At 54.5% G+C, this 27,298-nt stretch overlaps 3 protein-coding genes and 1 long non-coding RNA gene across 8 annotated transcripts; 3 read left to right on the top strand and 1 right to left on the bottom strand.

Annotated features, from left to right (window-relative positions):
• Positions 1 to 256: 256 nt before the first annotated feature.
• On the top strand, positions 257 to 7,658 carry ING4 (inhibitor of growth family member 4). 4 transcript variants are annotated; one of them, XR_011075970.1, is made up of 8 exons: positions 257 to 315; positions 3,648 to 3,719; positions 5,440 to 5,606; positions 5,787 to 5,901; positions 6,071 to 6,179; positions 6,538 to 6,576; positions 6,864 to 6,925; positions 7,030 to 7,049. XR_011075970.1 is itself a non-coding variant. In XM_068560685.1 (8 exons), the coding sequence occupies exons 1-8, from the start codon at positions 279 to 281 to the stop codon at positions 7,067 to 7,069; spliced, it is 738 nt and encodes a 245-aa protein (XP_068416786.1). In that variant the 5' UTR covers positions 257 to 278; the 3' UTR covers positions 7,070 to 7,658. The 4 variants fall into 4 exon arrangements, 3 of the variants coding, with proteins under 3 accessions (XP_068416786.1, XP_068416785.1, XP_068416784.1); XM_068560685.1 differs by having other exon boundaries at positions 5,787 to 5,892; positions 6,074 to 6,179; positions 6,429 to 6,576; positions 7,030 to 7,658; XM_068560684.1 differs by having other exon boundaries at positions 6,074 to 6,179; positions 6,429 to 6,576; positions 7,030 to 7,658.
• On the bottom strand, positions 2,484 to 8,640 carry LOC137775055 (uncharacterized). Of its 2 annotated transcripts, none has more exons than XR_011075972.1 (4): positions 8,141 to 8,640; positions 4,996 to 5,135; positions 4,714 to 4,853; positions 2,484 to 3,700 (listed from the first exon to the last, which is right to left on the bottom strand). It is a non-coding gene; the product is annotated as an uncharacterized lncRNA (long non-coding RNA). The 2 variants fall into 2 exon arrangements; XR_011075971.1 differs by having other exon boundaries at positions 2,484 to 4,147; positions 8,141 to 8,639.
• Positions 8,479 to 16,350, top strand: ACRBP (acrosin binding protein). The gene is made up of 10 exons (XM_068560682.1): positions 8,479 to 8,591; positions 8,836 to 9,054; positions 9,257 to 9,351; positions 9,820 to 9,937; positions 10,609 to 11,026; positions 11,498 to 11,630; positions 13,940 to 14,119; positions 14,209 to 14,376; positions 15,401 to 15,484; positions 16,047 to 16,350. The coding sequence occupies exons 1-10, from the start codon at positions 8,549 to 8,551 to the stop codon at positions 16,167 to 16,169; spliced, it is 1,581 nt and encodes a 526-aa protein (XP_068416783.1). The 5' UTR covers positions 8,479 to 8,548; the 3' UTR covers positions 16,170 to 16,350.
• Positions 16,351 to 25,225: 8,875 nt separating this feature from the next.
• On the top strand, positions 25,226 to 26,329 carry LPAR5 (lysophosphatidic acid receptor 5). The gene has a single exon (XM_068562012.1). The coding sequence runs from the start codon at positions 25,226 to 25,228 to the stop codon at positions 26,327 to 26,329; it is 1,104 nt and encodes a 367-aa protein (XP_068418113.1).
• Positions 26,330 to 27,298: the final 969 nt, after the last annotated feature.

Raw genomic sequence — 27,298 nt, 5'->3', positions numbered from 1 at the left:
GGAGGGGACGGAAGTTTGAGCGAGGACGCAAAATGGCGCCCTCGGCCGCGGCGGCCACCGCCGCCGGCCCCGCACCCGGCGGGCCCGCCACGGACTACTGTCTGCGCCAGGCGAAGGCGACTCGGCGGGCCCTGTACTCAGACCGGAAGTTCCCCTCGTGAGGGCGGAAGTTCCCCTCGTGAGGGCGGAAGGGCTCCAGGCCGGGTAGGAGCGCTTCGGCTCCCTTCGCGTTCAGTCACTTCCGGGGCGGAGCGGAAGTTGCTTTGTTTTGCTTCAAGATGGCTGCGGGGATGTATTTGGAACATTATCTGGACAGTAAGAGCAGGCTGGAGGAGGGGGTCAGGGGTCACAGACGGGTCGGGGGGATCGGGGCTGAGGAGCTTTACGGCCCCGAAGTCTCGGTGGTCAGAAAGTCACAGTCGTGAAGGGTTGAGTGAGAGAAAATACTGGAGGGTGTGAAGAAATAGGGGGCGGGGCACCGGGGTCGAGGCCTCGCTCTGGGGTGTAGACGAGGGAGGGGCTGCGCGGCAGGGCTGGGGGACGGCTCTTGAAGGGCTGGTGGGCATAGCCGGGAAGATATTTGCTGCCCCCGTCTGCAGGGTCTCTGGCCTCAGCATATATCATTTTCTTAAAATCGTTCCGAATCGGTCGTTTTCGTATTGATATATCATCCACTGCCATTTGGAGCAGCGATGAAGATCTGCTCACGGCTCCTCCAACCAGTTCTTTTGAAGAAGCGGCTTCTCGTGGGGATGGGGGGTTACGAGTGACCACTGTCAGATGATGAACTGGAAGCCTTCTCCTCTTGGAGTAAAGATCCAATTCCCATCAAATGGAAATCTGGTGTTACACCCTATGCCCTTACATTTGCCTTACCGTTGAGAGTCATTCATTCATTCGCTTTTTGAGGTCCTGCTGTGGGTCAGACATAATGGCAGGTACTGGCGATATACAAGAATGAATAAGACCCGGCTCTTGCCCTCAAGTGCTCATAGTCTAGTAGAACACAGGTTCTGCTAATATTTATAAAACAGTGTGACAAATGAAATGATAGAAATACATTAAAAGGACAGTAGGTAACACTGGAGAAAGAGGGGCTCATTACCTGGGGGTGTAGGTAAAGCTTTACAGAGGATGTGATGTATAGAAACTTGAAGGTTGAGTGCGGAGAGGGAGAGGGAATTGCAGGTTGGGGAAAGCATCAGCAAAGGTGTTATGATGGGTTTGTGGCAAAGCCAGGGAAAAGTGAGGCCAGAGTGTTTGATGTATAGGACTCCGAGGTGGAAGACTAAGAAATGAGACTGGAGAAGGTAGCTGGGGCTAGGTTGTGCAAGGTCGTTTAAGCCAAGCTAAGAAGCTTGCACGTTATATTTATTTATTTGTTTGTTTGTTTGTTTTAGCTGCATTGGGTCTTCGTTGCTGCCCGCAGGCTTTCTCTAGTTGTGGTGAGCGGGGGCTACTCTTTGTTGCAGTGCGCGGGCTTCTCATTGCTGTGGCTTCTCTTGTTGCAGAGCATGGGCTCGAGGCGCACAGGCTTCAGTAGTTGTGGCACGCGGGCTCAGTAGTTGTGGCTCGCGGGCTCTAGAGTGCAGGCTCAGTAGTTGTGGTGCACAGGCTTAGTTGCTCCGTGACATGTGGGATCTTCCCGGACCAGGGCTCGAACCTGTGTCCCCTGCATTGGTGGGCGGATTCTTAACCACTGCACCACCAGGGAAGTCCACCAGCGTGCACTTTAAATAATGAGGAACCAACAGATTTTCTAAATAGAGTGATTTTTTTTTTATATAAAGGAAAATAAATGTACGATCAATTGGAGCATGATGACATTGGTAATAGGGAGATCAGTTAGTGATAACAGTCCTGGTCAGAGATGAGGACCTGATCTCAGGGAGTGACAGAAGTGTTTAGAAGTTAAATATGACAGGATTGACTGAGTGACTGGGTGGTTGAGAGAGAAGGAGGAATCTAAGGTGACTTCTCTATTTCCTGTTTGGGAAGTGAGGTAGACAGTAAATCATCAACAAGATAGGAAATTCAGGAGTAACAGTAACATATTTATTCAACTTAGATCTAAGCATAGGAATGGTAATTGTATCTGTAAGAGTAAATGAGATGGAGATCATTCAGAGAACGCAAGTGAGAAAATTAGAGGATTAAATTAAGTGTAAGCTCAAGAAAATATTAACATTTAAGGGACTGGCTAAGGAGATGTCAATGATGGAATTGCTAGAAAGTATGTGATGAGATTTTGAATCTTAAGAGGAAGAAAGTTATTCGAAGACGAGAAGATGGTGCCAGATGCTGCAAACGTAATTTTTTTTAGGATAGGACTAATAACCGATCATTTGATTTGGTAAGTCATTGATGACTTAATCTCAGTAAACTGGTGGTGGCGGACCTGAGTTTATAGGTTAAAGCAGTGGAGGCATTTTAAAAGTTGGAAGTGGAGTCACGCGAAGAGATTTTTCTTTTATGAGAGAGACTTAAGTATTCATGCATTTATTCAAGTATTTATTGAGGATCCTCTGTATGCATATCATAGTTCTAAACTCTAGAGAAACAGGAAAGAAGACAGATACATCTAACCCTTCTGGAGAGCTGGGGAGACATACCAAATAACTAATTACACAATTACTTATTTAAGTACATTGGATAAGAGCCCAAAAGGGTAGACATAGAATACCACGACAGGGACTTCTCTGCTGGTCCAGTGGTTAAGACTCCGCGCTCCCAATGCAGGGGGCCCGGGTTCGATCCATGGTCAGGGAGGGAACTAGATCCCACACGCTGCAAATACAAGATCCCACATGCCGCAACTAAAAGGTCCCGCACGCGGCAACAAAGATCCCGTGTACTGCAACTAAGACCCCGCGCAGCGAAATACATATTTAAAAAAAAAAAAAATAGCATGACAGCATCATCCAGGGCACCTGTTGGAGTCTGGGGCAGTCAGGGTTGAGCTGAACTTTGAAGAATGAACAGGAATTTGTAGGCCAAGAGGTGTGGTGGAGGTGGGATGAAGAAGACTGGGCAGGGCATTCTGGGCAGAGAGAGTAGCGTGTGAAAAGCCAAGTGTCGTGAAGAGCACCGGCAAGTTCAAGGCACTCAGAGGAGGCCAGTATGACAGAGCAGAGAGAGCACAGACAGGGACTGACGTGAGTTAGGGCTGGTGTGAGGGAAGCAAGGGCCAGAAAGTGCGGAATAGGACTATTGCAGTAGGAGGTTACTAGAGGGTTATAAATAGGATAGTGACTTGATCAGATCTGCATTTTTTAAAGAATATTCTGGCTGTTGTATGGAGAGCAGATTGGAAGTGTGTGTGCGATGAGTGGTGGAGGATGCCAGGAGGGTATTTGCAAACTGAGGGCAAGGAGCTTGGAGACAGAGGTGGAAAGGAAAGGAAAGGGAACGGCTGATTTGTAAAGTCACTGAAGGGAGGAAGGGTGGGAAAGCTGTGCAGAGATGGAGGGGTTAGTTGTGGAAAGAGGCGGACGTGACCTCTCCTGAGAGCGGAATGATGAGTGCTGTCACAGATAATCCAGCGGTTTGAAGGAGGGAAAACTGAGTGCTGTTCTGGACCTGTTCTTTAAACGCAGCTGTAGGGCCTAGGACGTCCAGGGAGGCTCAATTTCTCCTCTTCTCCCCAGGTATTGAAAACCTCCCCTTTGAACTGCAGAGAAACTTCCAGCTCATGAGGGACCTGGACCAAAGAACAGAGGGTACGTACAGAGTAAGGAGTCCAGTGTATAGTGAGTGTGCATGTGATCGTTTCTGCTTCTGTTTGGTGTTACCATATCATCTGGCCTGGATTGCTGCAGCTTCTCTCTCTCTCTCTCACTCGCTTGCAATTCTTAAAAGGAGAGTAATAATGACCCACGTTTGTGTGTCAGCTTTTCCATAACACATGGAGTATTGTGACAGTGCCTCAAGAATTCAAAGATGCTATGCTCTTTATATCTCCCTCAAGAAGAATTAAAAAAGCCAAAGTCACTCCTAGAATCATTTCTGTTCTCCATGTGCAGTATGTTTATAGGAAGATTAGGATGTTTCTGCTCCATTGGATTGTTAGTGTTACTGTCACAAAATTCACTGTGGCTTTAGACTGCAACTCATGCTGGTAGACAGGAACTTTGCTGCATGAGAAGATCTTAAAAAGAAAGAAAAAAAGAAGGAAAAGCAGCAATTAACAAACATCAGGATCTCTACACTATATTCTTCAGCCGTACAGAAGCACTAGGTACCATCTGTGGCCTTGCCTGGACATTGAGCGAGTTTGGCTGCATTGAGGCATTCATTTGGAGCCTGAGGCCACGCTACAGTGGTCAGGTTTGTCTCGTCAAGGTCGAAGGTGTTTGCTGGAGCTATCCCCCCACACCTGCTGAAGGATATATAGGTGCGTCCTCATGTAACTGTGCCCAAGGATATAACAAGCTGTTGTTAGAATACCTAAAGCTGTGATTTAAGTTACTCTTGGTAAGTTTACTCATGAAAAGGTGAACATCATCTAAAATCCTGGACGTAGGCCCCTGAGAACTCCCTGCCGAATGCCGAGCACCAGCTCTTTGCTTTGTAATACAGTTCCAGCTCTTGAGTTCATGCACAGAAAGACCAGGTGGAGATTACTGAACTACATACATGCTTTTCCAGCTTCCTCCAAGGGCCTCGAATGAAGCGGGGCGTAAACCTAGTGTGCGCGCAGGTCTTCCCTGTTACCTGTTGCTGCCCCGTGTCGCAGTCATACTTTTTTCTCCATCGACATTTTTTGTGAGCACGACCAAATATTGGGCAGTGGGCATCTAAAGTCTCAGTGTCTTGGGACGTCACCAGCCTTGCAGAAACGTTTGGAGCAATATCTAAAATGAACAAACAGGAAAAAAAGTGATGGGATAAGCAAGGTGCAAACGATGAGCAAAACAGGGTGGGCGGTAAGTCGAAGAACTGTGCCGTGAATGGAGCAGGGCCTAATTGTAAATGATGAGATATAGGTGTACAGACCTGGAAGCCAGCAGCAGCAGATGACCCAGCCTGGTTTGTAGCACTCAGAGCTGTCGTGGGATGTTTTCGAGACGAGAAACCAGATGGCTTTTGAGACAAAGTTCATGGTTCAAGAGGCAGCAAGCCCTGCAAAGAAGCATCTTCAGACAGCAACAAAAACACACTTCGTATTAGTGCCGGGTGCAAAGAATCCCTCATTATGGTTCAATAAATTCAGTTCCAACTATGATAGCAATGTTTTCAGCACCCGAAGGCACCTTTGAAACAAATATTGTGAACATGTTGCATTACTTGAGTACGTGGCACAGTACCTAGGAACGTTCAGTACGTTTTAATTCGAAGGTTATGATGGTCAATGGAAAAGGTCCAAGGAGCAAGAGGAAGAAGTGTGTTCCATCTAGCCACTCAGGGGCCATTGTGACCAGGCCTCTGTCTCTGTTGTAGACCTGAAGGCTGAAATTGACAAGTTGGCCACTGAGTATATGAGTAGCGCCCGCAGCCTGAGCTCCGAGGAGAAATTGGCCCTTCTCAGACAGATCCAGGAAGCCTATGGCAAGTGCAAGGGATTTGGTGACGACAAGGTGCAGCTTGCCATGCAGACCTATGAGATGGTATGGCCCTGTTCATGGCTCCCCACCTGCCTCCCGTCTATTCCTCGGGGTTCTAGACCCCCTCCTTCAGCCGTGTTGGGATCTGTTTTGGGCCTGGGAGATCCACAGAATCTGCCTCAGCCTGTTTTCTTTTACTGGAACCAGCCTTGTAGCTCCTCCTTCTCCTTCCTTCCCACCCAGGTGGACAAACACATTCGGCGACTGGACACAGACCTGGCCCGTTTTGAGGCTGATCTGAAGGAGAAGCAGATTGAGTCAAGTGACTATGACAGCTCTTCCAGCAAAGGCAAAAAGAGTGAGGAGGGGGGCGGGGCTGTGAGAGGTGGGGCAAGGACTCCGAGGGAGAAGCCAGCCAGCTCCTCAGCTCCAAGGGAGGGCCACCGGGTTGGAGGAGGGGGAGGGGGAGGGGGACTTAACCCATCCTTCTGTCTCCCTGCCTTCTGGCTTCCCCCCCTCTTGCCTAGAAGGCCGGACTCAAAAGGAGAAGAAAGCTGCCCGTGCTCGTTCCAAAGGGAAAAACTCCGACGAAGAAGCCCCCAAGGCCGCCCAGAAGAAGTTAAAACTTGTGCGCACGTGAGTGTGTCAGGGAGCATTTTGCCAAGGGACAGACTCTTTCCCGCCACCTCACCCCAGCCACAGTGCCCCTTGCCACTTTGCTGTCTTCTGTGCCAACAACTCTCCTTGCCATTTTGGTATCTGCTGGATACAGAGGAGAAGCCACAAATCACTAGCCCCACAAGGACCTCCTCTGCTGGCTCTGAGCATCTCAAGCTGTAGCTTCCCTTCCTGCAGATGACACTTTCTCTTCCTCTTGGCACGCAGAAGCCCTGAGTATGGGATGCCCTCAGTGACCTTTGGCAGTGTCCACCCCTCTGATGTGTTGGATATGCCTGTGGATCCCAACGAACCCACCTATTGCCTTTGTCACCAGGTCTCCTATGGAGAGATGATTGGCTGTGACAACCCTGATGTAAGAGCTGTTTTGCCTGAGGATGGGGGGGTTCTGGGGGACATGAAGGGAGTTGGGTACAAGAAGGGGGGTAACGGTTGAATAGTGGGACTTCGGGATAGGAGGAAGGTAGTTGGAGTTGGTTGGCCTTGGACCCTTCAAGAATTCTCCGAAGGGATGGAATAAGGGAGTACTCCTGAGGGATGGGGGGGGGGAGGGAATGGAGGGTGTGTGTGGGGGGGTCTCTTCTTTCCTCTGCCCCACCCTGGTCCCTGAGTTCTGCTTCTTCCATCCTCTTCCTTTCCCAGTGTTCCATCGAGTGGTTCCACTTTGCCTGTGTGGGGCTGACCACCAAGCCTCGGGGGAAGTGGTGAGTGAGAGCTGCGGTGGGGCTGGACTGTCGCGAGCTGAGTGACAGAGGGCATCCTCCCTTTCGCTCACTCTCTCCCCCTTCTCTGTCGCGTTCCTTTGTAGGTTTTGCCCACGCTGCTCCCAAGAACGGAAGAAGAAATAGACAAGGGCCTTGGATTCCAACGCAGTTTCTTCCACGTCCCCTGACCTGGGCTAGTGGGGAGAGGGATGCCTGGCTGGGGTCAGGGAGAGGTGGGTGGCGCAGAGTTGTCATCCCCTCTCCTCCCCTCCCCACTCCTGGTGCTGAGGCTGCACCCAGACCCTGGTACGGGGGTTGCTGCAGCCACTAACGGTATGTGCTCTCATTCAGCCCGCCCCCTTCAGAGGGAAGGGGTCTTGCCCACTGTCCTTTTGCCTCCATGCTGAGGTTGGTGCTGTATTTTTGAGGGATGGTCCTCTTTACTCCCCTTGCTTTGTATTTAAGGACTGGGGCAGTAGCATGGGGCCCTCCCCCAGCCTCCTGATCCCCTCCCCTCGTGGGGGGCCCATGGCGTGATAAACTTTCTTCACTCTCTTCCTGCTTTTCCAGCGGGGGCTCCTCCAGATCATCTGGGCTGTGGCCCTGGCTGAAGGGTCACCCCTTCCTCTGTGCCAAGAGGATTCGTCCTGGTTTGTGAGTGGGAGGGGCAGGGTGGAGTGCAGATATCTCATATGTAAAGGAATTGGGTCGGTGAATAAAAGCTGTACATGTTGGCCTGCTGTGTTTATTGTAGAGATACTATTTTAGTCCATGTGCTAAGCATATTTTGCATCCTCTGAGTTGGCTAAAAGGTGGGAGGATGACATGCCAGAAGTGGGACAAGATGTGGAACCAGAAGTGGTACCTCTGCCCCAGAATCCACAACTTCTCAACTTGGGAACCACCAGAGCTGCCTGGGGACTGTGCCTCAGACCAGGGGTTTCCAAAACCTTTAAGATTCTGCATCTTTTCTCCCTCAGATACCTTTCACTTAATTTCCAGTAAATGTGTATTTTGCGCTTTATACGTGAGCAATTATACTAAGTATCAGCCTGACTTATTTTAAACACAAAACAGAAAAACACGTAGTTTGCCCTACACCAGTGAGCTGTCTGGCCCGCCTCCACCACGAAACCACGTCCTTAGACTGAGCCCCCCTTATGCCCCATCTCCTCCTCACCCGAACCCCCTCTTGCTTCTCCTTCGGCTCCTTACCTGGAGGCGCCCTCTCCAGACTTTGTGATGTACGTCCCATCTCTGCCCGCCTCACTTCCAGGCCTCACCCCCTCTTGGGCAGATTGTAAAATAGGGCTAATAACAGTATCCACTTTATGGGATCACCTTGAGATGAAACAGCTGTCACACGTAAGGAACAACACGGGAGCTCCGCCATCCAAGGCAGCGAGTCAGTGATCACTCTTGCCCTCCTTGTCCTCTCGAGCTGGAGCGTGACACGCGGGGACCCGCACCCGCCCTCCAGCCGAGCCGGGCCCAGCGTCCGTTTCCCCGCCCCCCGGCCTCCGCGAGGCCCGCCCCGCCCTTTGTGACGTCGGCTGCCTCGCACCCTGGCTCGGCCCGTTAGAGGCCGCTCGGTCCGGGGAACACGGGCGACCGTCCGGGGCCATGAGGCAGCTCGCCGCCGCCTCCCTTCTCTCACTCCTGAGGGGTGAGCGCGCGTCCGCCCCCGGAGCCCTCCCTGCACCGTCTCTGAACCGCCTTCCCCGGGGCCGGCCGCTTCCAGCCCCTCCCACCGCCACCCCCCCCCCCCCCAGCCCTCTCGCCCTCGCCCGCGGGCTCGGCGGCCAGACGCCCCGGTCCCCGTGTGCACGGCCCCGCTCCCTCGGCTGCGTCCGCCCGGCCCGGCGGGTGTCGGAGGTGGGTCCATCCGTGGTCTGTTCCCCGCCCCGCAGTGCTGCTCCTGCCTCCGGCACCGGCCCCCGCCCAGGATGCCCTCTCGACCTCCACTCCGGGCAGCCCCCTCTCTCCCACCGAGTATGAGCGCTTCTTTGCGCTGCTGACCCCAACCTGGAAGGCAGAGACCACCTGCCGGCTCCGCGCAACCCACGGCTGCCGGAACCCCACCCTCGTCCAGCTGGACCAGTATGAAAACCACGGCCTGGTGCCGGAAGGTGAGGGCCCGCCTCGAGGGCCAGACCTGTGCTCGCTGGACCCGGGGCGAGGGGATGGCTGGCACCTCACCCTGAGCCCGCGTGCTGGGCTCTCCAGACCCCAGGAGCCCACCGCCCCGTCCCGCCCCCTCCCAGAGGGCGTGCCCGCTCCCAGAGGGCGTGCCCCCTGGTGTGTTCACCGCCGCCGCACGCCCTTCCCCAGGCGCTGTCTGCTCCGACCTCCCTTATGCCTCCTGGTTTGAGTCCTTCTGCCAGTTTACTCAGTACCGTTGCTCCAACCACGTCTACTACGCCAAGGTGAGGCCGGGACAGAGGTTGGATCTGGTGTCAAGGATCAAGGGACAGGGGGTGGCAGTGGCTCCAAGCCAGCCTTAGGTCCTCCCTCCCTGCCACTTTGCCATCATTTACCCAGATTATACGTGCGTACAGTCTCACCTTGGGCATTCAGACTGTCAGAACAATCCTGTTACTGCAAGAAAAGTAGGGAAGAGGGATGGGAGGAGGCAGAGATAAGCCCTTCCAGCAGGTCAGTGATGTCATTCAAGTCAAATGCAAAAGACTGAAGGCAGGAGTGTGGGCCAGACGGGAGTCTGATCTTGCAGGAGACCCTTTCTCAGGTCTAGAGAGTTCCACCGGGGGCCATGTCCCCTCATTCCCGCCCAGGAACTGTGAGAGAGGAGACCCGAGGGACAGGGACTGAGGATAAGCAGGAGTAGAAGTCCGCCCTTTGGGAAAGGCGTTCCCACTTTGCTTCTCTCCTTGCAGAGGATCCGGTGCTCCCAGCCAGTCTCAATCCTCTCACCAAACACTCTCAAGGAGGTGGACACTTCCTCTGAAGTGCCGCTCACGACGATGACCTCCCCCAAGTCCTCCCACATCACAGGTGAGACCCTCCCAGCCCCCGGGAGACTCCCAGCCTCTCCTCCCACGAGTCCCAGAGCCCAGGGTTTAAGGCATCAGTGGGAGGGACATGGGGAGATGAGTCGGTGGAGGTGGCCACGGGCAGCTATTTACAGAAGGGAGAGCCTGCTTTTTCTGAATACAAGTTAGGGCTTTCCTGTCCCAGGATGTTTTCTGGCATTACGTACATTTCTGCCCTGAACCGATTTTTCCTAGCTCCCCAAAACCTTCTTGCATTAAGAAGTGCTCTGAGACTTTTCCCAGCTAACATCTTCACTCTAGAAAGGATTGGTTACTAGGTATTCAGAATACTTGGTGTTTCCTAAGTGAGGGGGACAAAAGGTGGTATTTGAGGTGGGTTACGGAAGAGGACCACTTGTAAGGGAGGTGGAAAGGGGACCCGTAACACCGCCACCACTGTCGCCATGGTAATATTCTTTTATTTTGATATTTGTATTCTTTCCTGTGTTTTTTATGCTCGACTGCGTGAATATGTGTAATTTGGGCTGCCTTCCTCTGCCTTTGTGTTAATGTATGTGTTTGTGTGTGTTTATGTGTTTATGGGCGTCCCTCTGCGAGCAAAGACTCCGGGGGTCAGAAACCTGACCGTCCCTTTCCCTCCTCTCTCTTGGTCCCTCCCACACCCTGCTGCAGCCACAGAACGACAGGCCTTCCAGCCCTGGCCCGAGCGGCTTAACAGCAACGTGGAGGAGCTGCTACAATCCTCCTTGTCCCTGGGCGGCCAGGATCAAGGGCAGGAGCACAGGCAGGAGCAAGGGCAGGAGGAGGAGGCAGAGGAGGAGGAGGAGGAGGAGGAGAAGCAGGAGGAAGGACAGGGCACAAAGGAGGCGCCGGAGGCTATGTCTGGGTTGCCGGCAGACCCAGAGCCCAAGACCCAGTCTGAATTTGCATCCTCCAACCCTTTCTCCTTCACTCCCCGGGTGCGGGAAGTGGAGTCCACTCCCATGATGATGGAGAGCATCCAAGAGCTCATCCGATCCGTGCAGGAAATGGATGAAATGAATGATGTATATGAGGAGGAGAATATCTGGAGAGCCCAGAGCCCCGGCAGGTACAGGAAGTTCTGTCTGCCCCACCGGCCCTACCCTCCCTGCTCTCTTTGGGAATGAGAAGCCCCCTTTGCCAGCCTCGGCCTCCAGACCCACTCAGATCTGCCTGGGCTTCAGGTGCACCTAGCCACTGCCCGCCTCGCCTGCTCTGTGGCCATCATGGGCTTAAGCACTGCCCCAGACGTCCGTCTCTGCATGAAGTAGTAGGGTGTGCCCTGAACCTAGAGCTGCCAGACTTGGGTTCTGGGGTTGTCTCTGGCCCTGATGAGCACTGCAACTTTTACTTCCCCTTTCTGGATCTTAGTTCCTCATTTGTAAAAGGAGGCAGTTGGTCTGGAGGCCTCCAAGGCCCCATCCAGCATGCTAAATGTGTGTGACTAAGACTAGACGCTAAGGGGAGGGGAAGAGACTGGGTGGGCTTTCTGCCCCAGCCCTCTGGCCCATCCCTCCCAGCCGGTGCCATCTTCTTGCAGTCTCCTGCAGCTGCCCCACGTGGAGGCCTTGCTGGCACTGTGCTACTCGATTGTGGAGAACACCTGTGTCATAACCCCTACAGCCAAGGCCTGGCAGCACTTGGAGGATGAGATCCTTGGTTTCGGGAAGTCGGTATGCCCACCATGCTGTTTAATGGCTCCACGCTCACCGGGCATCCTCTGGGCCTGGGGAGTGGGGGAATGGGCGGGGCTACATAAAGCCCGAGGCATCGTTGGAGAGATTCTCTCCACGTGAGAATCCCTTCTTTGGAAGGGTATCTCCAGCTCCCCTTAGAGGAGGAAGGCACAAGACCTAGTCTGGAATCCATTTCAGTCCAGAATTCATTCTGTGGCTGTGCCTTGTTAGGTTTGAGTCATCTCCTGAACCAATTCACCACCGGCAGGACTTGGCTTTACCTTAGATGTAGCTCTTCTTTCCAGAGGGATCATAGAACCCTTTCCGGGGATCTGTAGAGAGATCCCAGCCTCGACGTGTCCTCAGCACCCAGCAAGTCCTATTCCCAGGAAATAGGACTTTCAAAAAGTGCAAGTTAGCAAATGTTTGTTGAGAGCTGGTATGCCACCCATTCATCCGTTTGTTCAAATATTGATCGGGCTAGGTATTTGAGATGTTAGCAACTCTGTCCTAGGTATTTTAGCAATGAGTACAACAGATCCCATCCCCTGTCCTCCTGGAGTCCGGTGGGAGAGACAGACGCGGAAGCAGGGAGAACGGTGTGGCAGGATCAATGCATGACGGATAAGTACAAAGTGCAGAGAGCAGATGGAGAGCACAAACGTCGCGTTGGGCAGGATCGGAGAATTGCCTCTTGGAGGAACTGATGTGTAAACTGAGACCTGGAGCTAAAAGAAGTTAACCAGGGGCTTCCCTGGTGGCGCAGTGGTTGAGAATCTGCCTGCCAATGCAGGGGACACGGGTTCGAGCCCTGGTCTGGGAAGATCCCACATGCCGCGGAGCAACTGGGCCCGTGAGCCACAATTACTGAGCCTGTGCATCTGGAGCCTGTGCTCCGCAACTAGAGAGGCCACGATGGTGAGAGGCCTGCGCACCGCGATGAAGAGTGGCCCCCGCTTGCCACAACTAGAGAAAGCAAGGGCTTTATTTATGGCCACAGCCATAAATAAATAAAAATAAATTAAAAAAAAAAAAAAAAAAGAAGTTAACCAGGCAAAAGAAGGGGTTGGTAGAGGTTCCTGCTAAGGGGTTTAGTATCAATATGTGCAAAGTCTCTGAGGCAAGAAAGAGAAGAAATTCCGCGTGGAACCAAAAAAACAAGCACACTGCTGCTCCTGGCCCGCAGGGAGCCAAGAGCAGGGATTCAGTAGCATTACAAAAGGAGTGTGGTAGGTGCTGGAGAGAGAGTTTTTCTGGGTCTTTTTGTTTTTGTTTTGGAGTGGAGGAAGTTCAGGAGTGGTGGAGGGCTCACTGGATTTTAAGGCTTGGTTGAGGGGACAGTAAGGAGACCGTTTTACCTGGAGATAGAGTCGAAGAGATAATAAGGGTCATGATGTGAATAATCCTGAATGGCAGTCTGAAGCATTTGTATTTAATTTGGTAAGAAAAGAGAATTCAATCATGATTTGGGGTCGGGGACATGATGATGCGTCCCCCGGGTGCTGTGAGGAGGAGCAAGCAAGGCGACGTAAGAGATTCTGTGACTGTGACACGCTGACGGGACGGACTGGCGATGCTGCAGGGCGAGATCCTCCTTCCTCCTGGAAGGCTGGGGAGACTCGCTCAGGGCAGAGAGCCCCACCGGGAGATGATCGGCTCCACGTCCAAAATGTCATCCAAGAACTTGGAGGTTCTGAACCTAGGTGCTCGGGCAGAGGACAGGTTTTGGAGTTGGAAGCACCAGGACCAGTGCCTCAGCTCCACATGCACTAGACGTGGGTTTGAGCAATTGACTCAGCCTCACGGAGCCTCGGTTTCCTCGTCAGGCAAACGGAGGCCTGCTTAGTACCTATGCTAGTAGAAGGTTCCTGTGGAGACCAAAGGAGATGATGGCATTTATCGCCATGGTGCGCAGCACCGTGCCAACTCTTTGTGAATATTAGCGTTATCATTAGCGGAGAGGAAGGGAGGGTTATGAGTCTTTTTCAGACAGGCTAAGTTAGACGTCTGTCAGGCACTTGGCCGTGGGGATTTGGAGCTCAGGAAAGAGATCAGAAGTGATGGTAAAGGTTTGGGTGTCACCTGCAGGGAGATGAATGTTACCTGTGAGTAGATAAATTATCCAGGAAGAGGGTGAAGAAATAGAGAGCCGACGGGAGGTCCTTGAGGACCCTTGGGGAGGGGGGCAGGGAAAAGCCACAGGAGCTTCTGGAAAAGACTTAATGCGGAGACATCCTGCGGAGCGGCTCTGGAGGGCGGAAGCGGGGGAGTCTCAGCCTCAGTTCCTCAGCCACACTCCTCCTCAGGTCTGTGACAACCTTGGGCGGCGACACGTAGCTACATGTACCCTCTGTGACTTCTGCTCCCTGAAGCTGGAGCAGTGCCACTCGGAGGCCAGCCTGCAGCGGCAGCAGTGTGACAGCTCCCACAAGACGCCCTTCATCAGCCCCCTGCTGGCGTCCCAGAGCATGTCCATCGGCACCCAGGTACCGTGCACAGTGGCCTGCAGCGGCCGGGGGCCTGGGGCAGCAGGGGGGCCAGGACGCCCACTTCTCCCCTGTGCCCTGTGCCACAGATAGGGACCCTAAAATCGGGCCGCTTTTACGGGCTGGATTTGTACGCCGGGCTGCGCATGGACTTCTGGTGTGCCCGGCTGGCCACCAAGGGCTGTGAAGACAATCGAGTCGCCAGCTGGCTCCAGACTGAGTTCCTCAGCTTCCAGGATGGGGACTTCCCCACCAAGGTCAGCGCCTTCCCCAAAGCTCAGCCCCACCCTGCTCACCCCGGTTCCTTCTGGTCCCTTGCTCTGGGGAGCCCTAGGATGTGGAGGGGGGCTTGGGCCCCTGGCCTCACTGAGCCTCCTGCCTCTCTCCAGTAGACCCCCCGGACCCCCAGGAGAGCAGGATTGTGCTTAGCAAAGGAGTAGGAATCTGGAGGGCTGGGCGGGCACAGGGCATGGGGGCATGAGACAGGTCTGGTCCCAGCTCTGCCGGTTACCTGCAGGGGGTGGGGTGGGGACTTCATCTCTGCCCCAAACGGCTGGTGACAGTGACCCAGTGCTTCCCTGCCTAAGTCTGGAGGCTCCTTCCCAAATCTTCCAGTGCCTTCCCTCTCAATGGGATCAACTTTGCTCCCCGCCCCCAGAGTTATCTCCCCCCCATGGAACTAGCTGCTGTAGCTGAAAGCCCGGCCCCTCCCTTCTGTGGTTTAGCAGGAAAAATCAAGACCAGGAAAAGCAGAGGCAGCTTAAGAAAGGGCTTTTATCTGAGCCGAGGGGTCTCCTCCCAGCTCTCCTCCCTGGGCCCCTAGATCTGGAAGGGGTCTCGGACCGCCTCAGCTGCTCCCCTGGATCTATAGATGGTCAGGCGAGGTTCACAGAGGGAAGTGACTGCCCCCGGGTCATACACTAGAGGCACTTCTGCCCTCTTCCGGACTAAACCGCCCCTAGGAAGCTCCCTGAGACGGGATCACTGCTTGGGCCCCTTCCCGCGTTCTGGACCCTTAGTGCCCCTTCCCTGGCCCTCGTCCCTCGGCTGCTTTCCCAGCTAGCTGACCAGCAGGGCACCCCCTTCTCAGCTCCAGCTCCTGGCTTCTTCCCAGCAACTGAACCATGGCTGAGGGTGGGACAGGAAGGGCAGAGGGGACACCCCGGGTGCAGAGGGTCTGGTTCTGTGCTCTGGTCCTGCCATCGTGGGCGCGCTCTGCAGGGCTGGTGTCTGTGAGGCTTCTGATGTCTTCCCACCTCCCATCCCCCGCTCCTGGCTTAGATTTGTGACACAGAATATGTGCAGTACCCGAACTATTGTGCCTTCAAAAGCCAGCAGTGTATGATGAGAAACCGGAACCGGAAGGTGAGCCCCTCACTCTGCCGCCGCCCACCCCCACTGCCTCCCGTCAGCCCCAAGGGCTGGTCCGTTCTGGGCCCCCCGTGGCATCCAAGCATCAAGGGTGTGGAGAGTGGGTGCATCTCCGGGCAGAGCCTTCTCCGTGGAGCTCTGTCCCCACTCCTCCCGCCTTGGGGTGAGCAGCTCTCCCAGGCCCCCAGGCAGAGGGTTCCAGGAGGGAGGGAGGCTGCAGATCAGAGGCCCTGTGGATACGCCAGGAGGGAAGAACCCCCAGCCGGGTTGGGCCTGAGAGGCTGAGGCCTCAGTCTTGCCTCTTGCTCTTACTCACCAAGTCGTCTGAGCCAAGTCGCTTCCTCTCCAGCCTCGGACTCCTCATTTCTGAAAGGGGTCGGGGGGGGGGGCGGTTCGGGCTACGTGGTGTCTCTCCCCGCTTTAAAAACCCACATCTGAGTTTCCTCCTGCCCTCTGCTCCCTGTGCCCACGCCCGCCCACCTCCCGTTCTTGAATTTCCGACACCTCTGGCTCCTGGCTTTCCTGCCCGGACCACGTGCGCCCAATCCCCGTGCAGGTGTCCCGCATGAGATGTCTGCAGAATGAGACGTACACCGTCCTGACCCAGGCCAAGAGCGAGGACCTCGTGCTTCGATGGAGCCAGGAGTTTAGCACCTTGACTCTCGGCCAAGCCGGCTGAGCTGGACTCTGCCCTCTCCCCACCCACTTTCCACACCCTCCATTGCTCTCAGACCCCAGGTTGTCTCTTACTTGGCCCAGACTCATGTTTCCCTCGGGTTGGGGCAGCCGTCCCGGAGAGGTCTGCGATGGGAACTCCACCTACCTTAAAGGACGTCTTTACATAAAATGTTTGTTTTCAACCTGTGTGGACTGTTCTGGTTCTGATCCCCCCATTGGCCCTGCCCCCCTGCCCCGGGGGAGTCAACCCTCCAACCCCTGGATCCATCTGCAGGCGAGGGAACCATGGGGATGGTACTCAGGGAAGCAGCCCTCTGCCAGGAGGAGAAGCCCTGAGAAATCAGAGTTGGATTGAAGAAGGTCACAGCCGGTGTCTTGGGGACCATGTGGGCCATGGGGGCGTGGGTGTCTCCATTTCTGAAGCCCTGATCCCATGATCTCAGATGTGAGTGCAGGCTTGTCCCTCCGGAGGGCAATCTGAATGAGATTGTGTCCAGGGGGACCAATCCCAGACAGTAGGGTAGAACTTGCTCTTCATAGTAGGAAGGAAACAACTGGGCTGGAGCTCAGGAAACCTTTGCTGTGACGTCCGGTCATGGGCCCGATGGCCTGAATGTGGGGAGGAGCTGCATCTCGAAGCATCGGCCTTTAATAACCTGGGATCTCCCAAAACGTGTTCGGGGGACACACATGTGTGGGGAACAACACAGCATTTAAAAGAAAACATTTACTATGGAAAAGCTCAAACATGCACACGTAGAGAATAGTGTAATGCACTCCCATGCACCCTTCACCCAGCTTCGATTACCAACACGCAGTCAACCTTTTAAAGGCGTGTCGAAGGCTCTGAGAAGCCCTGAAATAGAGAAACCTGTTCGACTTAGTGTTTCCCATACTCATTCGACCGCACTGTCCTTTTTCACCTACCACTCAAAGCTTGTTTTCGAGTACTGAGCGCAGACAACCGGCCCGGCCCTATTGATCCTGAAGACAAGGGGCTCAGCCCAGGGTTCAGAGACTAGGGGCTGTCATCTGAGCCCTGCTCCCCCTCCCCATCTGCCGTCCCCCACACAGAGGGAGGTATAAACCACACGTGGCAAGAACGAAACCACCTGCCGGAACCCAAAGGAGACAGCCAGGGGGAACTGCCGAAGACAGCGGGAGGCTGGGGGTTAGTCATCTGGCATCTGTGGGTGGGTGTGCCAGTTAGGCTTCCCGGAAACTGCAGGGAGTGTGTGAGCCATGGGTGGGTGGGGGGGTGGGGGGCATTTGTGGGGGAGAGTCGGGGCGGCATTAAGTGCCATGATCTGCTGGGGTTTCTTCTCTGGCCAGTCCGTGGAGGCCACTGAGGGCACTGCTTCCTCCTCTCTCTCTCTCCCTGCCCTGCTCGGGGTTGGGTGCGTGCAGGGAGCTGGGATCTGCCGAGATCTGCTGAGGTGCGTGTGTCCCACCCACCGGGAACAAGTCCTACCAGCCCTGCGCGGCCCAGAGCAGGCAGAAGCAGGCTTGGAGCAGCGGCTGAGCCACAGTGGCGAGCACAGGTATGGGGGCGTCCCAGGTGTGGCTGAACCTCACAGGGGCACGTGGGGCAGCCCCCTTTCTTTAGAAACGGGAGACATGGGTGGGGATGGAGGTGAGAGGGGGCCCTGGGCCCTGGGAAACCTTTCTGAATAAAGAGTTCAAAGGGTCGGCCTCAGGCAGGCAGACCTCAGACAAGCGGAGGATGCGCCCTAGACCTGAGGCACCAACGTACCCTGGGGCCTGTATGTCCGGGGGCTGTGTCTGCCCCTTCACCCGTTAGGCCCCCGCTGTCATGCTGAACCCCAGATCCCAGGCCACTGAGGAGGGAGGACCCTCTGGGGATGGTTTCCAGCCCTTTCCCACTCTCAGATAAGACAACCCCTGACCCTCTCACCCCAGGGCTGAACCTCTGCTGGTGACAATGAACTGATCTGATTAAACTCCACAAGCGGGTTCAAGGCACAGATCTGCTCTCACAGTTATCCCTCCCAGCTAACCAAAGAGTTCTAGTGGTGCCTTAGAGAGATACTGCCTTCACCCAGTGCGTTTTCTTTATAAGAAGATTAGGGACTTCCCTGGCGGTCCAGTGGTTAAGACTCTGCGCTTCCACTGCAGGAGGTGCGGGTTTGATCCCTGGTTGGGGAACTAAGATCCCGCATGCTGTGCGGCACGGCCAAAAATATACATATAAAAGATAAAAAATAAAGTGTTGGTAAAATTAGTTTAAAAAAAAAAAGAGGATTAGACCAGCTGTCTCCAATGTTCCTACAGTCTGGTAGAATGTGGCCCATGGGTGTCATGAAGTGGATAAAATTTCAGGTACTGACCATGGGGTTGGGGGGGTGATATTGGAGGGTGGGTGAGGCCTTCTGATACCTCTGCGTCACACCACTGAGGGCAGCTGCCCACCTGTCCCCTGGGTCTATGGGGGCCTCTCTGACGGGAAGGGGCCTCCCATCTGGTCACATCTCCAGTCCCTTCAGGATAAGCTGAAGTTGTCGCCGAAGAGGAGATGGAAGCAAGGCTTGAGGAGGAAGCAGAAACTTATTCGACCCGCGAGCCTCACCTCCTGGCCGCCCAGAGACCCCAGGGCCCGGCTGTGCCTCTGTCTGATGCCCCCAGCGTGTACCCCTGCAACACAGAAGACTTGCATGCCCAGGCCCGCGGGGAAGGGGGCAGCGGAGGCGTGAGGGCTACGTGTGGAGCACGCACAGTGCTGCCCGAGGTCAGGGTGAGGGCCATGAAGCCAAAGGCTCCAGGAGGTTTCTCTGAGGCAGCGGGACCCAGCCAGGTCCCAAAGCAAGGACCACCCAGAGCACAGGGCTGCGGAGGGAGGCTTGAGCCCATCTGAGTCTTGATTGGGACTATGTTTCCTGTTTTTTTCAGCTCTTGACAGCAGGGTGGAGAAACGTCTGCAGGTGGGGAGGTGACAGCCATGCACTGGGGAGACTTAATTATGGAGCTGTAGGTCGCCTTTGCTTTCTGCCTTTTCCTAGAAAACATTTCGGGAGGGATGAGATGAGAATACCCAGGGGTGGTGCTGGAAAGGCAGGAAGAGAGGCTCAGGTGGGGAAGGGTGGGGAGAGGCTGGAGCAGGAATCTGGGCTGGAGAAAGCAGAGCAGGCTGGATCAGGGAGGAAGGAGGATGGAGAGAAGGTAGGACACCCGGCAGGGGGGAAGAACGCGGCCCCGAGGGCAGGAGGAAGCCGTCCACTCAGCCCGGTGACCTGGTACCATCTCCACCCCACAGGCTCCCCAGACCCAGGACAAGCTGATGGGCAGGATTCGTGTGTACCCAGAGCAGCCCTGGGACAGAGCTTTTCACAAAGCCTTTAGACTTCTTGAAGCTTCCGCTGAAGGCTCAGCACAGTCTGGATCTGTTTGGGGAGTCTGAACCTACAGGCGTTAAGAGGTCTTCACAATTACGAATGTCTGTGGGTAAAGGGTGCATCTTCTCGTGGCTGCCAGGGTGTAGCGGCAGAGGAAGTGGGCTCAGCCAGCAACGCGCAGGAGTGCGTGCCGTGCGGGGGAGGTGGAGGGTGGACACGCTCCCTGGCGCCTGGCCGCCAGAACCTAAAAGAAGGTGGGAGCTATTCCAGAGCTGGTCTTCTGGGGCAAGGAGGATGAGGAGGACTGACATTCCCACTTTCCAAACTTCTGAAGGACGTGGATTCCTGAGGAGAGGAGGTGGGGTGTAGGGGGGCAGGAAGCACATGGAGGGGGTGGCAGACAGGAGGAAGCTGTACAGAGACGGGGTGTCTCTCTCCCCTCCCTGCCCCCATCACTGTCCCAGATCACCCATCCCTTTCTGTTCCGCTCCCCTCTGCATCCCTGGTCAGGCGCCAGAAGGGTGGACACCACGGGCCGGCTGTGTGGAGGAGAGGAAGGGAAAGATCATGATCTAGCCTCCTGGCCACTTTTATCCTCCATTCTCACTTCCTGCCAGGGCAGAAAATAGCCCTGCCCCTCTGACTTATCTCAGCAAAGAGTAGTGCCCAGCCCAGCTCAGAGGGCAATGGGACAGGTCCCAGAGGCCCCGAGGACATAAGGAACCTGGGCCCCGGGTGTGCAGGTGGGAAGCTGAAGGACAGAGGAGCGGCGTGGAGGAAGGTGGCCGCGCACCGTCTGGCGTGTGCGGGGTGTGGGGGGCTGGGATGTGGGCGGGGCCATCCCCAGGGCCTCTCTTTGCCTCTCAGCGCCTTGGGGCCGGGATCTGTTTGTGCACATCTGCGTGTGTGTGTGTGTGCTCCTGAAGCTGCCTGTCTGTCTGTCCGGCTAAGGATAATGTCCCTAAGCGGGGACGGTGTCTGCTTTCCTCCCCTGGCTCGGCTGTCTGTGCCTCCATGCGTGCACACGTGTGTTACAGGCTGTGGATACACGTTGATTTGTATGTTACCAGGGATCTTGTGTGCACATCGCTCAGTGTACCCTTACCTGCGTGTGGCCTTGCACGCGCATGTGTGTGTGTGTGTGTGTAGTGGTGTGCTCACATGACCTCCGGGCGTGCTGAGGTTACTGAACCGGCGTGGGCCTCCACGTCCCCCTTCTCCCTGGTGAAATGAAATCCCAGTGTCTCTGCTTTTCTGGGGCACCACTGCTTCTTTGCTTTATGTCTCCCGCGCCCCCCAACCTGACCTCTTGCTCAAGGCAGGGCTGAGGAGAGTGCCAGGCCACTCCTCGCCCACATCTAGAGCCCTCCTCCCACTTCTTGTTTGCCTCCTTTTTGGCAGTTCTTCCATCTTTGCCATCTGGCCTGGCACTGTGCCCATTCAGCTCCACTGATGGGGAGCCCTCGGGAAGCAAGCGGGTCAGGTGGGGACCAGGGCAGGGGCCTGGCAGCTCTCAACAGCTTGGGCCATTCTGTGTGAGTCTGTTGGAAAGGGGTGGTTTTTTGACAAATAAACTCAAGGGCTTCTCCGCTTTGGATTGGAGTAAGGCGAGAGCATGGCCATCTACTCTCCTGAAGGATTCCTAACTCTCTACGTTTTAGTAGCAGCTCACCTAATACATGTTGGTCTCTTTAACATTGCAACTTTGTTGACGAAAGACTTGGGATTCTTGGAAAATAATTATCCATTCACTCATTCAGTGTCTAGGATGTGCCTCCTAGTTGTAAGGAGCTATGGATGCGCCAAGTAATGCTTAAGAATGATAAAATGTTACTGTGATTGTAGCTGTAAACTGTTATTGAAGTTTTAATGCAAGCTGTTTCCAAACGAGCCTTTCAAAAGGGACATGCCTTTCTCTGAGTTATACGTGCGGACAGGATAGTCAGGAGTGTGATAAGAAGTGGTTTGACTGATGCAAGAAATATTATAACAGGATTACAGGCTGGGCGGACATGGGGGGAGGGGGCAGATTTCCTGAAAGGCAGCCAATGAATATCACAAGGGCCTGCTAGGTAGAGAGACTGAAGTGTGAGTGAGCTTGGGAAGAAAGCTGTGGAAGGTGTGGTCCGCACCCCAGGACCCTACTGTCTGGCTGGGGAAATGGGACAAAAACACATGTCATGACCTAAGGAGTTCAAAGCAGCAAACTGTTTCTGTAGGTAAGGGGAAATCATCAGGAAGGGCATATTCGTGTGTGCGAAAGAGAGATGAGTTTGTGTTGCCAGTGTTTGAAGTGGGAGAAAGAAGGAAGCGGGTTATTAAAAAGTATATGTTTCAATTGGACAAAGGAGGAAGTAAAACGATTCACCTATGGGCACAGATTTGATATAGGCAGCTATAAAAGTTAGGTGCTCTGTGCGGCATCCAGCCTCATACCCACCCACCCACTCTTGTTGGAAGCAGCTTGGACTTTGGAGCCCGGATGTCCTGGATTTGCGTCCTGACTTCACTCCTCACTGACTGAGCTCTTGAGTAAAAATCAGGAGAAGCTCCTACCTCAAAGGGCTGTTGGAAGGATTAGAGCTTGTGCGTGTAAAACACCCTGGGAGATGGTAAATGATCAGTAAATGGCAGCTATTATTTCTGACCCAACATTTATGGAGGGAGGGCTGGGGCTACACAGATGAATAAGTCACAGGTCCCAGGCCCTCCCTCAGGGAGCTCCCAGGCGGGCGGGAGAGGCAGACCAAGAACAGCCAGTTATAGCACAGGTGGGAACAGCTGACCTGTGGCCAAAGTGCTGGGAAAGCTCCAGTGAGGGGACTCGCCTGGTGGGAAGGGAGGGAGTCAGGAAAGGCATCACGGGGTCCTGAGAAATGATTGAGTTTGCCAGTTGGAGAATGGGAGGAAGGGCATTCCCAGTTGCAGAAACAGCACGTGCACAGACAGAGCCCTGAAGATGTAAGGTATGTGCAGAATTATCACTAGTTTGGCGTGACTGGAGCAAAGGAGCATGGGAGGTGGGCACGTTTCAGGAAGAGAGTCTGGCGTTACTTGCTTCTCAGCACGTTTAAGACCCACCTAGCATTATTTTCATTGATGAAATTGGTATTTTGCAGAGAAAGTGTTTCCTTATTCCCTTCAACTGTTGTACTATGCTTCTTACAAGTCTTAAACTGCTGGAGTCAGAGTCATGGTTGGAGGGAGAACAAACAAACGAACAAAAAGACCCTAGAAAACTTGTTATAGTCATGTTTACAACTTGGTTCCATGTAAGGATTTAAGTGGCTCCTTTTGAAGGGAGTATGCTCTGTATCTTGGGATAATCGCTCAGGGTCTCCGGATAACTTCTGTCCCTAAGATGGCCCATGGACGCCCATGTTCATTAGCATGATTCACAATAGTCAAAAGATGGAAAAACCCAAGTAACCATCAACAGATGAATGGGAGAGCAAAATGTGGTGTATATATATAGGAATATATTATTCAGCCATAAAAAGACTGTAATTCTGATACAAACTACTGCATGGACGGACCTTGAAAACTTTCAGCTAAGTGAAATAAGCCAGACACAAAAGGACAGATATATGATTCCACTCAGATTAGGTGTCTAGAATAGGCAAATTCATAGAGACACAAAGTGGAATAGAGGTTGCCAGGGGCTGGAGGGAGGGAGGATGGGCAGTTATTGGGTAATGGGTATAGAGTTGTTGTTTGGGATGATGAAAAAGTTCTGGAAATAGTGGCGATGGTTACACAACATTGCGATTGTACTTAATGTCACTGAATTGTACTCTTAAAGATGGTTAAAATGGTAATTTTTAAGTTATGTATATTTTACAACACACACAAAATAGATGGCGCCTGGGGGTCGCAATGCAGGGATGGCTGCTGTGGCCTTATGGCATTAAGGAAGGTGGAATCCTAAGACCAAGTCCTGTCTTCTAACTCCTCCGCCTCTGACCACATCCTTCCTCTGACAGCTTTTGCCTGGCGACAGCAGCGGCTGTGGTCTGCCCTCTCCGGTAGCCTCATCAGCACGCACGGTACTTCCTTGTCTCACTGCCACCCACTCTGGGCCCCCTTCGAGCCCTTAGGACGAAATAATCATCTGCCCCCATCAGGGAATCCCAACTAGGAAGCACCCGAGTCAGACTCTCCAGGGGAGCACCTGGAAAAGTTCAACCCACGGGGCCGTCCCCTGCCTGGAAGGACTGTGCTGGTGTGTGCGATCAGCCTACGGCAGCGGTTCCCAACCTTTCTGGCACCAGGGACCGGTTTCGTGGAAGACGATTTTTCCACGGACGGGGTGGGGGGATGGTTTTGGGATGATTCAAGAGCATTACATTTATTGTGCATTTTATTTCTATTATTATTACATTGCAATATGTAATGAAGTAATTATACAACTCACCAAAATGCAGACAGGAGGCAGAGCTCAGGTGGTAATGTGAGCGATGGGGAGCGGCTGTAAATACAGATGAAGCTTCGCTTGCTCACCTCCTGCTGTGTGGCCTGGGGGTTGGTGACCCCTGGCCTAAGGGACCCCCATTATATTACTGTCCCCATTTTACAGATGAAGAAACTGAGAGAGGTCAAACAATCCAGCTGAACCAGGTCGCTCTGACCACAAACCCAGCCCACACAGGAGCAATCGTGGAGATGAGGCTGGGATTTTGTCCTGTACTTGGGAGTTTGAACTTTATTCTTTAGATAATGGGGAGTCAGCGGAACGGGCTGGTGCCAGGGGAGGGGCTCCACAGTACTTCTCACCACCTGACATAATACCTTTTTACATGGACTTTATTATGTCTCCCTTCAATGGAAGGGAACATAGGTGGGGGCAAGGCCTTTGTTTTGTCCACTGCTGTAAATATGCCTGGAACCTTCTAAAGTCCCAGTAAGCATTTGTACAGACTTCCCTGGTGGTCCAGTGGTTAAGACTCCGGGCTTCCACTCCAGGGCGCACAGGCTAGATCCCTGGTTAGGGAACTAAGATTCCACATCCTGCATTTTGGCCGCGAGGCCAAAATGAAAATAATAATAATAATTAAAAAAATAAAATCCTGGTAAGCATTTGTAGAAGAAAGAAAGGAAGCAAGGGAGAGATATTAGTAGATAATAACAGTAAGCAAAGCACTTTAAATATATCATCTCGTTGAATCTAACGACCTCGTGAATTAGGGGCCCCTCTCCTTTTTTTTTTTTTTTTTTCCAGGTAAGGAAAATGAGGGACAGAGAGATTAAGTCACTTTTCTGAGGACGAGAGCCCAGATTTAAACCTAGGCAGGCCTGACTCTAGAGCCTGGGCATTTAGCACTGTGCCATAGAGCGGGCTGCAGAAAGCTGTTCTGGCCAGAAGGACGGTGGAGGAAAGATGTGAGGCTGAGAAAAGGCCCAAGAGGCCAGCAGGTTCAGCTATATGGCATTTGTGTCTTCAGCCCTTCCTTGCACAGTCTTGACTTCTGGCTTCCCTCCTATGCCAGGTCTCCACTGTGGCCGATGAAGCTCTGACCAAAGGCATCTGATCCTTCACAGCTGTCCGTCCTGCAGCCACAGCCCACAGGCCTATGCCCGGCCCCCACTTGCTCTGGGACTCTGTGCAGCCTCCAGGCCCCTGACCTGGAGACTGGAGATGAACGCGAAGCCAGGACGCGGGTGCGCCCCCTGATGCCCCCGGCCTAGCTCCTCCTCGCCCCTGGGCACGATGCTGGCCAACTCCTCGGCCAACGACTCTGATCTCAGGTGCCCGGACCACCAGCCCATCCACCACCTGCACTTGGTGGTCTACAGCCTGGTGCTGGCTGCAGGGCTCCCCCTCAACGCGCTGGCCCTCTGGGTCTTCCTGCGCGCGCTGCGCGTGCACTCGGTGGTGAGCGTGTACATGTGCAACCTGGCGGCCAGCGACCTCCTCTTCAGCCTCTCGCTGCCCTTGCGCCTCTCCTACTATGCGCAGCACTACTGGCCCTTCTCGGACCTCCTGTGCCAGCTGGCGGGCGCCGTCTTCCAGATGAACATGTACGGCAGCTGCATCTTCCTGACCCTCATCAACGTGGACCGCTACGCCGCTATCGTGCACCCGCTGCGGCTGCGCCACCTGCGGCGGCCCCGCGTGGCGCGGCTGCTCTGCCTGGGCGTGTGGGCGCTCATCCTGCTGTTCGCCGTGCCCACCGTCCTGGTGCACCGGCCCTCGACCTGCACCCGCGACGGCCGCCGGGTGCACCTGTGCTTCGAGAACTTCAGCGACGAGCTGTGGAAGGGAAGGCTGCTGCCGCTCCTGCTGCTGGCCGAGGCGCTCGGATTCCTGCTGCCCCTGGTAGCCGTGGTCTACTCTTCGGTCCGCGTCTTCTGCACCCTGGCGCGGCCCTACGCCACGCGGAGCCAGCAGCGGCGGAAGACGGTGCGCCTCCTGCTGGCCAGCCTGGTCATCTTCCTGCTGTGCTTCGTGCCCTACAACGCCACGCTGGCCGTGTACGGGCTGCTGCGCGGCCACGTGGTGCTGGCCAGCCCGGCGGCGCGCAACCAGGTGCGCGGGGTGCTGATGGTCATGGTGCTGCTGGCCGGCGCCAACTGCGTGCTCGACCCGCTGGTGTACTACTACAGCGCCGAGGGTTTCCGCAACACCCTGCGCGGCCTGAGCTCTCCGCTCCGGGCCAGGACCTCGGCCACCAAAGGGTCTCGGGGGGCACCCGCCGAGCCGCCCGCTGAGACCTCCTACGCCACCGTGCCGGCCGCCGCCAGCCAGGGGCTGCTCCGGCCCTCCGACCCCCGGGGCTCCTTCACCCGGTGCCCCGAGGACTCGTCCCTCTGAACGCACGTCGTGCCAGAGCGCGGTCCCCTCACCCCACCCTCGCGCCTCTCGCACTCGCAGACACGCAGGGGGTGCACAGGAGGGCTGTGGGTTGGGCATTTGGGCTTCTGAGCGGCAGCTCCATGTCACAGATGCAGAAGGGAACAAAGTGTGGGGGGCAGGGGCACGGGGAAGGAAGAGCGCGGCTGCAAATGTCTTTAACTAGGTGGTGATGGCGAGCGCATAAGGACCCCTTCCTTAGTACCTAGGAAGTGCTGCTGTGAGCCTGAGACTGGATGAAATGCCCTTGGCGGGGCAGGAAACACGGCCATAGCTGGTAGCTGGAGCAGAAGATGGGTGTCCTGCCTTTACCCCGACCACAGCAGTCTTCGGGCCATGGACGCCACCCACTCCCCTTTCCACCTGGTCTCTGCCTGCCCAGCACTGAGGCCTAATGCAAAAGCGTATTGGATGCCGGCTGAATTGGTTTCCTTCTTGTCTAGTGACTTTTAACAATTTAGATCTGACGCCCAGCGTGGGTGGGTGGGGGCAGAGGGGGTTTTCCTCCAAGTTCCTGGTCACTGTTCCCCTTTCTAGGTCCTGCCTTCCCCTTCCACCTCACCCACCCTTTCAAAAGCTCCTCCATTCTAGATCCTAAATCCACGCCGCCCCCCACCACCGTGTGTGTGCGTCTCTGCTGCTTCATCTAGAATAAGGAGAACATTCTCTGTACTAAAGTAGTAGTTCTCCAATTTTTGGGTCTCAGACCCTTTTATACTCTTAAAAATGGAGAATTCCCAAGAGAGTTTGCTTATGCTTTGTTCTTTTGATACCTGACCATATTAGAAATCAAAAATAGTAAGTTTTTTGTTTTTTTTTTTAAATAGTAAGTTTTTTAAAACAGAAATACCCAAGCACACATTCCAATAGCTATGAGAGCAAGTGCCATCACACTTCATGAAGACTCTGGAAAACTCCACCTTCTACTCG

This window comes from Eschrichtius robustus, chromosome 13 (assembly GCF_028021215.1).
Source record: "Eschrichtius robustus isolate mEscRob2 chromosome 13, mEscRob2.pri, whole genome shotgun sequence".
Taxonomy (NCBI): Eukaryota; Metazoa; Chordata; class Mammalia; order Artiodactyla; family Eschrichtiidae; genus Eschrichtius; species Eschrichtius robustus.
This window is presented reverse-complemented; position numbering and strand designations above follow the sequence as displayed.

What these genes read in the sequence shown, in the direction of transcription:
- ING4 (XM_068560683.1), top strand. Translation starts at nt 279, where the DNA reads ATGGCTGCGGGGATGTATTTGGAACATTATCTGGACA. An exon ending in TTTGGAACATTATCTGGACA is followed by an intron (nt 316 to 3,647) that starts GTAAGAGCAGGC and finishes TCTTCTCCCCAG; the next exon opens with GTATTGAAAACCTCCCCTTT. An exon ending in TTGGCTGTGACAACCCTGAT is followed by an intron (nt 6,577 to 6,863) that starts GTAAGAGCTGTT and finishes TTCCTTTCCCAG; the next exon opens with TGTTCCATCGAGTGGTTCCA.
- ACRBP (XM_068560682.1), top strand. Translation starts at nt 8,549, where the DNA reads ATGAGGCAGCTCGCCGCCGCCTCCCTTCTCTCACTCCTGAGGG. An exon ending in CAAGTCCTCCCACATCACAG is followed by an intron (nt 9,938 to 10,608) that starts GTGAGACCCTCC and finishes ACCCTGCTGCAG; the next exon opens with CCACAGAACGACAGGCCTTC. An exon ending in TGAGAAACCGGAACCGGAAG is followed by an intron (nt 15,485 to 16,046) that starts GTGAGCCCCTCA and finishes ATCCCCGTGCAG; the next exon opens with GTGTCCCGCATGAGATGTCT.
- LPAR5 (XM_068562012.1), top strand. Translation starts at nt 25,226, where the DNA reads ATGCTGGCCAACTCCTCGGCCAACGACTCTGATCTCAGGTGCCCGGAC.